The sequence below is a fragment of the Penicillium digitatum genome, chromosome 1 (assembly GCF_016767815.1).
Source record: "Penicillium digitatum chromosome 1, complete sequence".
In the NCBI taxonomy this organism is placed as follows: Eukaryota; Fungi; Ascomycota; class Eurotiomycetes; order Eurotiales; family Aspergillaceae; genus Penicillium; species Penicillium digitatum.
Genome location: NC_089384.1, coordinates 4,103,273 through 4,117,559, shown reverse-complemented (window position 1 = coordinate 4,117,559; position 14,287 = coordinate 4,103,273). Strand labels below are relative to the sequence as shown.

The 14,287-nt window shown below is 48.7% G+C and overlaps 7 protein-coding genes across 7 annotated transcripts; 4 read left to right on the top strand and 3 right to left on the bottom strand.

Moving 5' to 3' along the window:
* Positions 1-995: 995 nt before the first annotated feature.
* On the top strand, positions 996-1,831 carry Pdw03_3747 (Acyl-CoA N-acyltransferase; the record flags this gene model as incomplete). Its single annotated transcript, XM_066100584.1, has 3 exons — positions 996-1,030; positions 1,104-1,511; positions 1,609-1,831. The coding sequence occupies 3 exons, from the start codon at positions 996-998 to the stop codon at positions 1,829-1,831; spliced, it is 666 nt and encodes a 221-aa protein (XP_065955984.1).
* A 446-nt stretch (positions 1,832-2,277) lies between these two features.
* Positions 2,278-2,751, bottom strand: Pdw03_3746 (CMGC protein kinase; the record flags this gene model as incomplete). Its single annotated transcript, XM_066100583.1, has 3 exons — positions 2,278-2,456; positions 2,527-2,692; positions 2,749-2,751. The coding sequence occupies 3 exons, from the start codon at positions 2,749-2,751 to the stop codon at positions 2,278-2,280; spliced, it is 348 nt and encodes a 115-aa protein (XP_065955983.1).
* Positions 2,752-2,778: 27 nt separating this feature from the next.
* Pdw03_3745 (Serine/threonine-protein kinase SRPK) lies at positions 2,779-3,761 on the bottom strand (the record flags this gene model as incomplete). The annotated part of the gene is made up of 3 exons (XM_014676375.1): positions 2,779-3,050; positions 3,106-3,443; positions 3,514-3,761. 3 exons carry the CDS (start codon positions 3,759-3,761, stop codon positions 2,779-2,781), a joined length of 858 nt encoding a protein of 285 aa, XP_014531861.1.
* A 2,688-nt stretch (positions 3,762-6,449) lies between these two features.
* Pdw03_3744 (Major facilitator superfamily domain, general substrate transporter) lies at positions 6,450-8,679 on the top strand (the record flags this gene model as incomplete). The annotated part of the gene is made up of 10 exons (XM_014676377.2): positions 6,450-6,594; positions 6,654-6,706; positions 6,758-7,030; positions 7,085-7,162; positions 7,211-7,606; positions 7,657-7,687; positions 7,741-7,765; positions 7,848-8,137; positions 8,194-8,279; positions 8,335-8,679. The coding sequence occupies 10 exons, from the start codon at positions 6,450-6,452 to the stop codon at positions 8,677-8,679; spliced, it is 1,722 nt and encodes a 573-aa protein (XP_014531863.2).
* Positions 8,680-9,111: 432 nt separating this feature from the next.
* On the top strand, positions 9,112-9,570 carry Pdw03_3743 (cytochrome P450; the record flags this gene model as incomplete). The annotated part of the gene is made up of 1 exon (XM_014676378.1): positions 9,112-9,570. The coding sequence occupies one exon, from the start codon at positions 9,112-9,114 to the stop codon at positions 9,568-9,570; it is 459 nt and encodes a 152-aa protein (XP_014531864.1).
* Positions 9,571-9,846: 276 nt separating this feature from the next.
* Positions 9,847-10,990, top strand: Pdw03_3742 (Short-chain dehydrogenase/reductase SDR; the record flags this gene model as incomplete). Its single annotated transcript, XM_066100582.1, has 5 exons — positions 9,847-9,897; positions 9,950-10,262; positions 10,341-10,448; positions 10,521-10,745; positions 10,800-10,990. 5 exons carry the CDS (start codon positions 9,847-9,849, stop codon positions 10,988-10,990), a joined length of 888 nt encoding a protein of 295 aa, XP_065955982.1.
* A 393-nt stretch (positions 10,991-11,383) lies between these two features.
* Positions 11,384-13,310, bottom strand: Pdw03_3741 (Tripeptidyl-peptidase sed2; the record flags this gene model as incomplete). Its single annotated transcript, XM_014676380.1, has 3 exons — positions 11,384-12,109; positions 12,174-13,144; positions 13,202-13,310. The coding sequence occupies 3 exons, from the start codon at positions 13,308-13,310 to the stop codon at positions 11,384-11,386; spliced, it is 1,806 nt and encodes a 601-aa protein (XP_014531866.1).
* Positions 13,311-14,287: the final 977 nt, after the last annotated feature.

The following is a 14,287-nucleotide window of genomic DNA, read 5'->3' as shown; positions in this document are numbered from 1 at the left end:
AAGTTGTTCATCAACATCGCGCCTAAAGCCTGCGTCTTCTCCTAGTCTCCACAAGACCTTCACAATTCACACTTTGAACACCAGCCTCGGAAATTTCCATTGTTGGGTTTCTAATAAGCCTGGTCACCCATACCACTCCACAATCTTTCATCACAAAGTGGTGTACTGGACACGCCGAATTCACCGAAACGTGAGGGCACTTCAACGTTTCGACTTCCGCTTCAAAAATTCCTTACCTGGTGTCGGTTAACCACTCTCATTCTCAACCACGACTTTCGACGTGACCCTCCCAGTAGGAACTCTTTTGTCACGCTCAGAAGGCCCATCGATTCGAAGAACCATCTACATCGAGAAAGAGCTTTTATTCATGACGTCCTCTGATCTGATGAAAGAGAGTTCAATGCAGTTTACGGTTATTTGTGTCCCTGTCCCTTAAACGTGGTTCTGCAGCTTTTGTCTCGAAAAATTCTGTTTTGTGGGCTTATCCAAGACCAGGATATGAGGGCTCTTTACAAAGTCATAAGAATACTACAATATAGCTTAAATTTCTTTCCATGTCATTGAAAGGTTATCGTCTTATGGTTGTACATCCAGCGGGTTCTTGTAGGTGAATTTTAATCAACGTGAAAGCAGTGGCTAGAGTCATACACGACTGTAATATTGTGAGATGGTCTAAGTAAATCTTGTAATCTGTCCATCGGATTGATCGATGCAGGCTGAAATTAAAACTAGGCTTGACTTGGTATAATTCCCAACTGCATGAGAGAGTCGTGGCGAACAGATCCTACGCTATGTACAAAAATTGAACCTTCCAATCCATATTCTGGAATCCCGTAGTTTTTGTAACAGCCTTGATCATGATCTACCTCGATCAAAGTTGTTTGCTTCTCTGTGAAACAGTATCCCGACAAACGCGTCTATCCCACTTCAGCCATCCTCGCAATCCTTCTCACCTCTCCTCGTTGCTTACTCCCACCTCTCAAAGACTATTTACCATGGCGCGTTTGGTCAAATCACCTTGTCTAGGGGAGTAAGTTACAATCACAAAGCCAACGGAAACCGATAACCAGAAAAAAGACCCGCCACGCAAGCCTATCTACCAGCCAGAAGGTGCTCGAACCCGTCACGTCTCTAGGACAATTGACCGATATAGCAACCAAGGACTTTGAAATCACCTCCGCATTGAAGCTCATCGCCGTCTCAGTGACTCAGCAACGCTTCCTTGTCGCTAAACACCTCGTCATCCACCCGGTCACCCTAACTCTGGTAGCTTTAGGTTTCGCTAACAGCGTCAATGCTATTTACCATGACCCATGTGGCTGGCCTTACATTTCGGTAATCAGTACCACCGTGGTGTTAGCAATTTTGGGTATTGTCATACACTTGATGTGGAAATACAACACTGAGGCCGAGAAAGTTGGAGCACTGAACTGGTTATACGGGCACGATCCTGATGCCAGTGCTGTCACTAATCAGGAAGATCCCGCTTTCAACTCGGATGATGGAGTGACGTTTGTAGTTATGCATCGATTTGGGGGCCGCATTGTCGGCACATTGGTTATGAGCATCGTCTACAACGGCATCCGACCCCGTCCAAAAGCAACTAAGGAACGTTCCAACTGGCGAAAATTACGATGCTTTCATACGTGCCTGGACTGTCCAACAAAGCTTCCGTGGCTACGGGGTTGGTGCTGCGCTCCTCAACGAAGCTGTTAAGAACCGCTGTGAACATAAGTGGAAACGACTCCGGTTCGCGAATTTCTTTGCCAACTCCCTTCGTGTGCCCCCCTGCTTCTTACATTTTGAAATGGATCAAGAAATCGCCATGTAAAGCTCGTATCTGCGCAAGCGGGCCGAGGCTCATCGTCAATCCCGTGCTGTATTGGAAGCTGGAGTCCTGGATGCGTCCTTGCATGCAAGGGGTAGCCAGGGTCTGATCATTGATACACAGATGCGGTTGACTTGTGCTCTGGTGAAGCCAGAGAATTGAATCCGAAGTGACTTCAACGTGCGCCTTGAAAAAGCAGTAGAAGCTCAGACTCGGTGGAAGAAAAATTTGTTGTTAGTCACAATCTGAGATGAACTTGCTATTTCTGGTTTACTTGTCGTTAGATTCTGGGCGTATGGATGCTGGGATTCATCTTTAGCTATTGCTGTCTATCGACATGGGTAACCCTTGTGTCGGAAATTGTCGTCCATTTTCTTACGAGTCCGAGCCATGTGGCAATTCGTGGATCCTCGCAGCCCAATAAAAGGAGTGTACAGGTATTGTTAGGATCAGCTATCCAGCCATGGATCCTTAAGCAGTTGCTTGGCGGTCTTTCTGTCTTCTGGTCGCCATTGAAGCATTCCCCTCATGAAGTTTAGGAACATCTCTTTGTTTCTTCCACTAAGACGCTCCTCGGAGAGTTCCAATGAAATTTCCCTCGGAACCTCAATTTGATTCCTCCAATGTCCTATCAAACAATTTTTCGAGTCAGAACGATACCATTTGGAACCGGGGTTCCGCTGCCAAGCACGACATACCGTCTTCAGTAAAGAATTCGTGGCTTCGCTCTCCACGTTTGAGAAAATCCGGAGGAGCAGGACCCAGTATTCCAATTACTTCAGCAAGGTGCACACGAGTTGAATAACCCTTGCCATTGGGATCAATTCCAAAGAACATGTGTTTTCCTTGAAACAAATCCCATACCTAATAGCTGTAGGCTTAGTGACGTATAGATCGACTGGTTTTAATAGTTCACAAACCATGGCTCCAACATTCCAAATATCAATGGGTTAGCTCCACTCAGTTTTTAACATGACTTCTGGTGATCTGTAGATAGTGGGCTGAGCATCATGGTTTCTCTTTTCATCGCCCCGCACAGCTGAACCGAAGTCGCTCAGAACTGCCCTGTTCAGGTTCGGAGGTAACTCAAATCGACGAGAAGCATAAACTGGCATGTTATTGACTGATTTCCGCGCCGAGGGATGCTCGATCTCAGAGTCAGTAAACTTTTCAAGTATCGACGTCTCTTCCAGTTCTTGAAGGATGTTGTCGCTCTTGATGTCTAGAAATTTTTGGTTAGTGGCCTGCCTAGTGGCAGTAAAAGAATAAATGCTAACCAGTATGGACGAGCTGGCATTCGGTGTGAAGATAATCAAGCGCAAGGAAGATCTGCTTAAGTCCGCTCTTCAGAAGATCCTCGCTAAGCCGATGTGCCGGATCAAGATACAACAAATCTCGAAAGCTCCCCCACATAGGTTTTTGGACAAGACAGTAATGCTTACTTCCCTGATGTCCGCCCCCTTGATGCGATATCGTGAATGCATCTAATGCGGTCCTCACATGCGTATAGCCTGGATGTGATTTGTTTCCTTGACTTAGGGCTTTATAGGTCTGAACCTCCCCTTGGCCAGTTCCACCCCTTGTAAACACCTTCAGTGTGACATATTGACGACCCCTGACCCCGTTAGCATGTTTTTTTTTTTTTTCTCTTTTCTTTCTGGAAGACTGGAGGAGACTTGGCTTACTCGAGGTCACGGGCGAGCCACACTGTGGAAGTGGTTCCGAAGCCCAGCTTTCCGAGTACCTGGTATCTGGATACTAACACGTCACCAATGTTGACTGGATAATAGTGCCCTTTCTTGAACTCTTCAAAGCGCTCTTCCTCGAGGATTTGAGACGACCTGATCACTTCGTACCCACTTGTTGGAAACCGAAGCACAGGCGACCGGCCTCTTTTTATAGCCGTCCTAGCCCAACTGATAAGCCAAGTCATAGTCGTCACTGCTCTGAAAAAAAGAGAGAACTGGGGTAAAGGCGGACCTTTGCTCTGAGACTCTCAGTCAATATGATTAGTTTGGATTGGATTATCAGAAGATACATAGCATGACGGAAGGCTACATCGGAAAGCAAGTCTCTGGTTACCTTTGGGAAGAAGGACGATACATCGGAGAGGAAGGAAACGGTCAGGTGACTTTCCCTCCAAATACCTTCCTTTCCTGTTCTTTCCAGCCTGATGGCAACTTGATTTGCTATTTACAACTTTGGTTTGATCTTCTCTGAACATACAGTCAGACCTAAGCTGCAGCTAGTCAAATCCCCGAAATTGAAACGGTGGACACGGTGATGTCAATTGTCAACTCTATATATTCCACAGTTGAGATGAGATGATGGATTAGACGGGCTTTCCCGAATGCCAGGGATGAGATATTGCTGGGTATTGATCAACAGCAACGTTGCCTCTATGAGCAGTTTGAACTCTCTAGAGTAGGTGATCATTTGTGTGGGCAAGCAAATTGATCACAAGAATCAGCAGAATCCTGAGACTCCTCAATTCCACGTAAGTTGACAAAAATATGGACCTAGGTCATTTTCACGGAATCTGCATTTTTCGCAGGGATAGACTAATTTAAATGAACGTTCTCAGCCTCAAAAAAAGTCACCAAACGTGCTCAAAAGGGGTTAACAGGCTCAGCCTACCACATGCCATGAAGGCATGTTGACAAGTTCAGCCGGAGGAAACCGGAGAGTGATTCACAAAATATCTCCACCGGCAAATGCCCATCGTTTTGTTTGAAAAAGAACCCAAATCAACGATCATCACAGATCACGACAATGCAAAATGTCGGTCTCCGCCTACCTGGTGTGTTGACCGTCCAAGGCGCCTTTCCTTTGGCCAATGTTGTCTACACCTTGGCAGATCCGTCCGCCGCACCAAATCTCCCGGACTCTCCCCTAGCTGAAGTTCCCATTCACACAGTTCAATGCCCGGGGTGAGCTACCGATCTCTTAAGTGACTTGACGTTCAATTCTCCGCAAATACCACAGTGTGACGTCTCTTTCCACGGGGATGATTTACGCCATTGCTAGTTACCAGCGTAATATTCCGATCATGGCTGCTTCACTGCCTGGTCGATTTTTTGCCGGGTATAGATTATATCGGAATGGTGGTGCTTAGACTCGGGGTGTGATCTTTGAAGTATATATGAGGCTCGTGAGTGCTGCACCCTTTATTTGGGATCGATACATATAAGACTAGAAAGTTTGTAATAGCGGTTTGTACATGAAGGTCCCGCGTGCAGGGAAAAATCTGAAGAATGTGTAAGACATTGAGAACTGCAGGTACTATATGTCTTCCACATAAATGCCTTCATAAACCTACATCGGGAAACTAGATGGGAAGACATTTTAGATTGGACGGGCCGAGGCCAAATGCACGTTTGATATCGCTGGAGTTAGCCCCAAGTCCAAGCATCTAAACCAATTGGTATAAATGTTGTGCAGCCAGCCTTCGGAGGTTTATCACACTATGAGCTGCTCCATAGACCCCTCACGGTTCACCGATCTATCTCCGACAAGAAGCCGAGACACTTCCTCACAAGGCTTTTAGAATTAAATCGGGGGTCCTGGTGAAAAGCATAATATGACGTGAGCTCCCCCTTTATCCACGTGCCGATTTGCTACGATGCGTATCCCATTTCCGGCTAATCCGGGGGTTCGACGTTCGGCATTTGGTGAGCCACCAGCACGACGACCTGCCCGAGCCCGATTCGTACAGAAATCAAATAGTAGGATGTGCAGTCAGTGGCTATGAAGACTGGGGTTAAACCGGCTAAAATCAAAGTGATTCAACCGCTACGGGAATGGTTTGGATATGGAAAAATTGACTTCTGAACCGTACAGACTTTACCTTGGAAAAGGTTGCGTAAATTTCGCCTGGAGGTATCATGACATGAAGAATAACATTGTATTCACCTTCTAGTGGATCAAAAAAAAAGAGGTGGGAGTTAGAATTCTGACAAATCTGAATCCCCAGATTTTATATGCGCGGGGTCCCCGGAATCTCTCCATCCGGCGGAGCTTGTCCGAATTCTTTCGCCAGCAGATGCCCACTTGGATACTCCCTTGGATAAGAGTTCCAGTCATAGAATTATAGTTGGAAATCGATATGGCGTTGACCACTCCGTGGAACTTTGCTTCGGCCATCTCATCCAACCATTTCGGTGTCTTTGGCTAAGAGCACCGGTTAAATGCCACTACAAATTCACGCACGGCCCCATGGTATTGCAGCCACTGACGGTCTTGTAGGGCCAAGCTAGTCGAGCCTTTCCCGTCTCGCAGCCGATTCGACCTGTCCACCCGGCTTGAGAAGAAAGGAAGACCACCCGGCACGAAGCTTGGTGACAATAGGCCGATTGGGCCGATTACCTCATGTTTTCAGGTTTCCAAATTGATCACATCCATTTTCTGACCCCATGGGGCTAAGTTCCCGGGGAAACCTGGTCGTTTTAGGCTCCTTGTCCATCCCGGTGAGGAATAAATACTCGTAGATCCCCTGTCGAGGTAGGGAACGTGCAGGCATTTCTCTCGATATTTGCCATTCACATTTTCATTAATTTTTTTCCCATCAAAAGTTGAGCAATTTGGTATTATTCATCCTTGTCGGCCTCTGTCGTAATACGAAATGGTGGCTCCTCTTGCGGGAGAGACGGCCATCTCGGCCAAACGTGCTGAGCTTTCAGGCAAAAATGGATTCAAGGGCCTGCTCAGTAACAAGAAGACAACGTGTATCGGACTTTTTGCATCCCTGGGAGGTCTGGTCTATGGATGTAAGTTGATGAAGTCATCCCATTGCCCTCGGGGATAGAGTTTGATAGAGATCACCTAGACAACCAGGGAATGTTCGCTCAAGTGTTGACAATGCCGGCGTTCCAGGCAGCGGTATGTCTCTCGGCCGTCGAGTCACCATTTCCCACTGCTAATGGCACATAGACGCAAGATTACGCGAAAGAAACGGGCATCAAGCAGGGAATGCTCACGTCCATCCTCGAACTTGGTGCCTGGGTGGGGACATTGTTAAACGGATATCTCGCAGATGCACTCGGTCGTCGTCTCACTGTTTTGATCGCAGTGGTGGTGTTCTGCGTTGGTGTCATTGTTCAAGCCTGTACGGAAAACAAAGACTTTGTCTTCGGAGGTCGATTTGTGACGGGTCTGGGTGTTGGTAGTCTGAGCATGGTTGTGCCGCTGTACAATGCAGAATTGGTGAGTGAATGCAATAGGTTCGAGAAAGGAGAGAACTGTTGACAAAGACGGAAGGCACCACCGGAGATTCGTGGCTCGCTTGTCGCTGTGCAGCAACTTGCCATCACTTTTGGGATCATGGTCAGCTTCTGGGTAGGTCCCGATTATTCTCATGAAATCTCTCAGCCCTGACGTTTGCAGATTGGCTATGGAACAAATTACATTGGCGGAACTGGGGCAACACAGTCGGATGCTGCATGGCTGGTTCCAGTCTGTATTCAAATCCTTCCCGCTGTGGTCTTGGCTGTGGGTATGATGCTGTTCATGCCCCAGTCCCCCCGTCATCTGATGAACACCGGCCGCGAGGAAGAATGCCTACAAACTCTAGCCCGCTTGCGTAGTGCACCTCCGGATGATATGCTTGTTCGCATCGAGTTCCTTGAAATCAAGAGTTTGTACCTCTTTGAACGAGAGACAGCAGCCGAAAAGTACCCCGACTGGCAGGATGACTCGTTTTCTAGCCGCTTTAAGGTTGGACTACATGACTATATGTCATTGATCACCGACAAATCTCTCTTTAAGCGCACGGCAACGGCGGTACGTTTATAACCCGTGGTAGTACATCGGGATTGCTAAAGATACAATAGTGCCTGATCATGGTGTTCCAACAATGGAATGGTAGGATACGTGAGCTGCCGAAAATTGAATCCATCACTAACATGGTTATTCAGGCATCAATGCAATTAACTACTATGCGTAAGTTTCTGCAAATCAAATCTTGTGGTGGAAGATATGGAAGATCCATGTTCGATGAGTCCACCTGCTAACACTTCGACAGACCATTCATCTTCAAGGATATGCACCTAGGCGGCAACACAATCTCACTACTTGCCACCGGTGTTGTTGGGATTTTCGAGTTCGTCTTCACCATTCCCGCCGTCCTGTGGGTTGACAAGGTGGGACGAAAGAACATATTGATTGCTGGCGCAATTGGAATGGCATCTTGTCATTTCATTGTCGCGGGCATCATTGGCGCTTACCAGGGTAGCTTTGAAGAGCACAAAGCAGCCGGCTGGGTTGCTATAGTCTTTGTTTGGATCTTCATCATCAACTTCGCCTACTCGTGGGGTGTGTACAAATTCCTCGTCGGAGAGTAAGCTCTGCTGACCATTGTTCCACCGCAGGACCTGTTGCGTGGATTGTGACCTCGGAGGTATTCCCTCTCAGCATGCGTGCCAAGGGTGTCAGTCTTGGTGGTAGCAGTAACTGGGTAAGTGGCGAGATAGACAAGTTTATCGGACATCCTCTAACTGGGTGCTCTGCAGTTGAACAACTTCGCAGTCGGTACTTCTACATCTCCCTTCCTCCAGAAAAGCAACTTTGGTGCATTCATCTTCTTTGGATGTATCACGACTATTGCTATTTTCTATGTCATTTTCTTCGTACCCGAAACCAAAGGTCGCACTCTTGAGGAGATGGACGAACTGTTCGGATCGGTCGGGCTGGCAGCTGCCGACAAGGGACGTAAGCGGAGAATCGAACATGAAATCGGCCTTCTTGCCCTTGTCGGTGTAGAGGTTGCTGATGAGAAGCACACTGAGGCTCGTATGGATGAAAGCAAGGTCGAAGTGTTGAAGCACGAGGATGTCATCCCTGGCCCAAAGAATTAGAGGAACAGATGATCAAAAGGCTGCACAGTTTTTTTTTTCAACCCAAGATCAGCTCCAGGTCGAAATGATTGATTTCTGCATCACAACTCTCTCCTTCCTGTACTCTATACATCGTGCTATGATACACCTCTTGACCTTTCTCTCCTTACGTAGATGCGAATTTGGATATGCATAACACGTATCACACGCACCTGGTCACATATACTGTTGGAAAATCAAGACATTTGCCAGTCCTCCGTAAACAGAGCCCCAATTCAATTTTTCCTGTTTCTATGTATAGAAGGTTGGAGGGCCAAGGCTGAAGACCAAACACTAGTCACATTCAAGGGAAGGCACTACTTGCCTGGGGCAGATTGACTCCTCTCTTTTAATCTCTTTCTCTTCAATCTCTCTAACCCATCTCTCAACGCCACATTATCCTCAATATCCAAAATGTCTACCACTTCCACCTCGTCCGTGAGCGCAACCACTGCTTGTGGCGGCAGCGTCTGGCAAATCCCCACGACCGATGCAGCCTGTGCGGCTGTTGTTAGTGGGAACATGACCGATGTGATGGATGCTTGCTGCCAAAAAGCCAAGGTTTCCAAGTACGACAATGACTGCGGCATCTACTGTCTCGCCCAGGGCCAAAATGTCGACGAGCTCCAGTCTTGCCTTACCAGCAGGAGTGGCAATTACCACAACGTCTTCTGCAACGCTGCTCTCAATGCGACCGCCACTGCCACAGCAACCGGCTCCAAGTCCACTTCCTCGCGCACCGGTACCAGCACACACTCGTCTGCCACCTCGACTTCCACAAATGCCGCTAGTGCGAAGCAGCCAATTCCCAAATCTGGCGTAGGAATGATTGGGCTCCTTTTCGGCTCTGCTTTGATGGCGGTTATCTCTTAATTTCATCAACGGATGGTTGATTTCGTTCGGGGAGGAAAAGTGGCCGCCCTGATCATCTTTCTTCTTTTTTCGTCTAGCGAGTGAATTACCAGATTGTTTTAATTTCCATGCCCTGAACGTGATCTTTTCGTCCTGCAAACTAAGATTTAACATGCACCATAGGTTAATACTTGGATTTCAAGTGACGTCATCGCATTGCACTGAGTCAAATCGTTTTTCTGCCCCTCCCCTCGATGCTGTTAGGCCAAATATCACCAGGTGCAAATACATCCGAAAATGTCCTCGATCGCAAAAACTGTAATCGCGACCGGCACCTCGTCGGGCTTGGTACATCCACATTCTATGGGAATATCCATCCTCCAGCTAAACTTGACCATAGGGATTTGAAGCAATCAAGCAGCTACTCCAACAGGCACAGCCATACAGCTTCATTCTAGGGGTTCGTGACACGGAAAAGACACGTGTCGCGTACGATGATCTCAAATTCGATGCTTCCAAGCACAGCGTCTCTATCTTGCCCTTGGATCTTTTAGATCTAAAGAGCGTGCAGTCCTTTGCCAAGCAAGCCCTCTCTGAATTGGGTCAAAGGCCGTTGAATTATCTTTTCCTTATTGCGGGCTTCATTAACAGCGCCGAGGGACCGGGACCCCATGGCTCTCAATGGTGTGAATCCTACGTGGTCAATCATCTGGGTATGACAAAAATTCGATCGGCTGCAGAAAAGAAAAGTTCAAGAGGCTGGAGCTGATCATCCCTGAATCAAAACGCAGCCCAGCACTTTCTGACCCACCAATTTTCTGAGACTCTATCTGCCTCACACTCACGCATAGTCATTGTATCGTCGGGTGCAATTCGTAATGTGAGAGAAGGCGACCCGAGTACGTTTGTTTTCCTTATTTCCAGTCCTGTCGCCAAAAGCGAAGTTGTTCACAATCCTGACTTAATGCAAGGGACTCTTGACATCGATCTAAAGGCGAACTCCGGTGCGAATGCAAGAGTAGTGTACAGTGCATCGAAATTCACCCAGCTTCTGGGTGCACACTACTGGCGTCGCAGCCTCCCAGATTGCACAGTCGTGGCTGTCTCACCAGGTCTCATCCCCGACACTAAGCTTGCCCAGCATTCGAGCTTAGGTTTAACCATGGATATGCCCGATGCCAAGACCGTGCCAGAGGGTAGGGATCTTTGGATCCGAGTTTGATTTCAAGACGCCATCTAACGATCATTAGGCGCCCAAAATATCCTTCGCGCGGTCACGGCCGATGATCTCCCCGCTGATCCGGAACAGATTTTCTTGACTAGCTGGGGTGAATGGTGGCCCAAGGATGTCTATGCCTCGAGCCTTGATCCTGCGTTGCAAGATAAATGGTGTTTGAGCAAGGAGGACATCGAAAAGTCCGAGTCTGTGTTCAATCGGTAGGGTGCACAGTGTGTTTTACTGCAACGTGTCTGCAAGTAGTTTGGGTCGTTAAGATTGTTTTGTCAAGTCCAAGATCATGTTCCAGGAGCAACGCTATGCATTCCATCGAGGATCAGAGAAAGTACATATCCAGATAGAGATAGGTCAAAGTTGTGTCTCTTGCACCAGCAGGCCTCAGGGTGGAGTTGAAGCGCCTCCAGGCAAGGCGAGAATAAAAAACAGCAAGCCACGAAAAAATGGAATGCAGTGCACAAGATCATTGTATTTGCATATATAGGGAAGAAAATCTAGGTGTATGTACCTGGCATGCATGCGTACCGGAAGTGTTCAACTAGTCGGAATAATTCATAATCTGAAACTCAGATGGTCTCCTGAGTCAGCAAGACCTGCAACCTACTCAGCGTTGGCGAGTTTGCGCATGGCAGCAAAGTTGGGCGATCCAAGACCGGAGACAGGGTCCCAGCCCTTAGTAGCGTTCCAGCTGGCACCTGGAATCGACGTACCACCGTTAGTGGGGCCGGAGAAGCGGCCATGACCGTCGCAGCCAGTGCTACCGCCGTTGACAATGTCGTTTAGGCCGCTGCGGCCTTCAGAGTACAGCCAAGGGTTGAGGAAGCCCATGGGTGGTCTATTGGCCTTGATGCGGGCGTCGTTGAGGAGGGCGATGACTCCGGCAAACGCAGGTGCCGAGCAAGAGGTGCCATCGACGCTGATCAAAGAACCCTTATCGTAGATGGCGTAGTTTTCACCCTGGGCTGCGACGTCGGGGAAGGCACGGCCCTTAGGGTTGAAGAGGCCAGACCAGCGGTCGCCCAGGTTCTCGAGGTACTCACTCACAGCATCTTCTTGCCACGTAGGGCGATCCCAGAGATCGGAGAAACCGCCAGATGAGAAGTAAACGGCTCGTTCGGGCGCAGTGTGGGTTGTCGCACCGACTGATGTCACCCAGGGGCAGGCGGCCGGGAACTGGGGTGGGAAGTGGGTCGCGTTCCGGCCGTCGTTCGTCTGACACGCGGCGCCAACGCCAGAGTCGCCGGATGAAAAGATTACGGACACACCACGGCTACCGAGTTGGGAGTACAGGTTGCAAACGGCGCGGGCGTACTTCTCTGGAACGCTCTGGGGGGGGGGGTGTTGATATTAGAAACTGACAAAATCACGAACTAAGGGGTGAGCTTCATACCTGCTCGTCCTCGCCATAAGAGGTGGAAATCACCTGGGGGAGGTCCTTCTTGTGCAACTTGAGCACGTTCTGGAGGAATTCAAGGTATGGCTCGTTGTTGTTGTCATTGGGATTCGGCTGGTCGAGATCCGGAACAAGTTCACCGCGACCTCCAGTGCTAAACTCTGTAACGGGAACAGGAGAGCTGACTCCAACGATGTACTGCAAGTCAAGATTCGCCTCACTACTGCCACTGCTCGATTGTTGATCATTACCACCGCCGTTATACTGGACAACGGAGAAATTCTGTCCCTTGGCAAAGGGGGCGATGTTTTTCTCAAATAATGCGAGATCGGAGTATCGGGCATACTCCTCTAGGTAGCTGGCAAACGCGACCTTGTTCCCATTGGTGGGGTCGGCCTCATAGTCACCGATACTGTACAAATCCTTGAGACACTGGGGAGTGATGATGCTGTTGCAGTCCGGATTAGCGGACATGGCATTTGAGCGGAAAGCCTCGTCGTTATCCTTGACCTCGGTGTGTAAAATGGCGCGCTGGGCGCGCAGCTGGCCGAAACGGGTGGTTGGCTGGATCATGTTAATGTGGGACACCAAAGCGTCCGGGACAGAGTACTTGAGTGTGCGGAGACGCTCTATTTTCTTGACTCCATTGATGTAGAACTGGAAGTTGGCTGCCAGCAGCTCATTCGCTGTCTTCACGGTGGTATAGAAGGTCATCCAGTCAGCGTCCTGTTCGATCTTGGAAATACCGGCACTTTCGAGCCAGTTACGGATCGAGTCTACGGACTCCGCGCTAGGCTGCAGCATCCGCTTCATTTCCTCGTGGGTGTTGAAGTGGTTCCCGTAACTGGGGTGGTCGGGGGTTGACATATCGATCACAGCTGCCTCGAACCCAGCAACATCTCCCTGAGCCAGAGCAATCTGTAGCTTCAAGGGCTGATTAGCACTCGGTGTGCGAGAATATCTCCATCCTATGGTCGGTCAGTGAATCAGTTAGGCCGGTTCAGTTCAAAACACGGATTGCTCACCCTGAGGAACAGCAGACAAACTCTCAAAAACATCGGCTGTGGCAGAGGATGCAAAAAGTGACAATAAAGCGAGCGTCAATGCCCTACGGTTGAATAATGATGCAATCATGGTAGAGAGTGATATCAGAACACCTTTTCAGACACTGGTCGAAGTCTCTGCACAGCAAATGTAGGAAGTATAAGTAGTCAGAAGACTATCAAATACAAAAGAGGGGTAAATATCGTGAACAATTTTGTATTTATTATGGTTGCATTGGTGGGGGGGGAATGATAGGGCGACAAAGAATGTGTGTTGATGAAGCCCAGGAAAAACCAGGATAAGACACTGTTGGCAAGGACAGAGTGCTTTGGTCAGAGTTTCGCGTCATTCCCTTGGCATCGCAACAACACATATGTTCCACTGTTCTAGTGGACCCTCGGTGGATGCCCATTTAGTGAGACGGCTCGTAATCAATGCTAGCGACTGGGGATTGCGCCTTCAGGATCAGGCTCCGTGGCCCCATGCTTGCATCGTCACGACCAACAGCCTTTCCCAACCTGGGAAACGGCGAATTGTTTTTGATGTGATCGGTATGGAGATAAACTTACTATCCCATTGTGAAATTTGGTGCACCCGTCGGGGATCCGTTGATGATCGGCAGGGGTTGGCCCACTCTAAGCAAGGTGAGGGGGCGTTAGGGGCTTGTATTGCCGGGTGGCTGGATGATTTGGCCTTGAAAATGAGGTTCTTGTTAATGCATGGAGCCCACGGTTTATCTGCTATCAGATCTGGTCGATGGGAATCGGTTGGAAGTTGTGTTTCATTGTCAAAATCATTCCTCTCCTGCCAAGGCTCCCGAAGGGGGGAAGTTGGGATGGTGATCATGTACTGTTGCATTAGCTGGCAGCCAATTAGGCTATCTCATCAAAACTTAAGACAACCCTAGAAGGATGGGCGCTAGGCTTGTGTGGCGCTGAAATGCACTGAAGCAATGTTGCAACCCGAATGACTACCGGTTCTGTTTGCATTGACATGCATCGGAGTGCGTCGGCGTGCATCGGGGGCTGGGGCCAGCACAAAATTCCAGTTGCCAGACTCAAAATCAT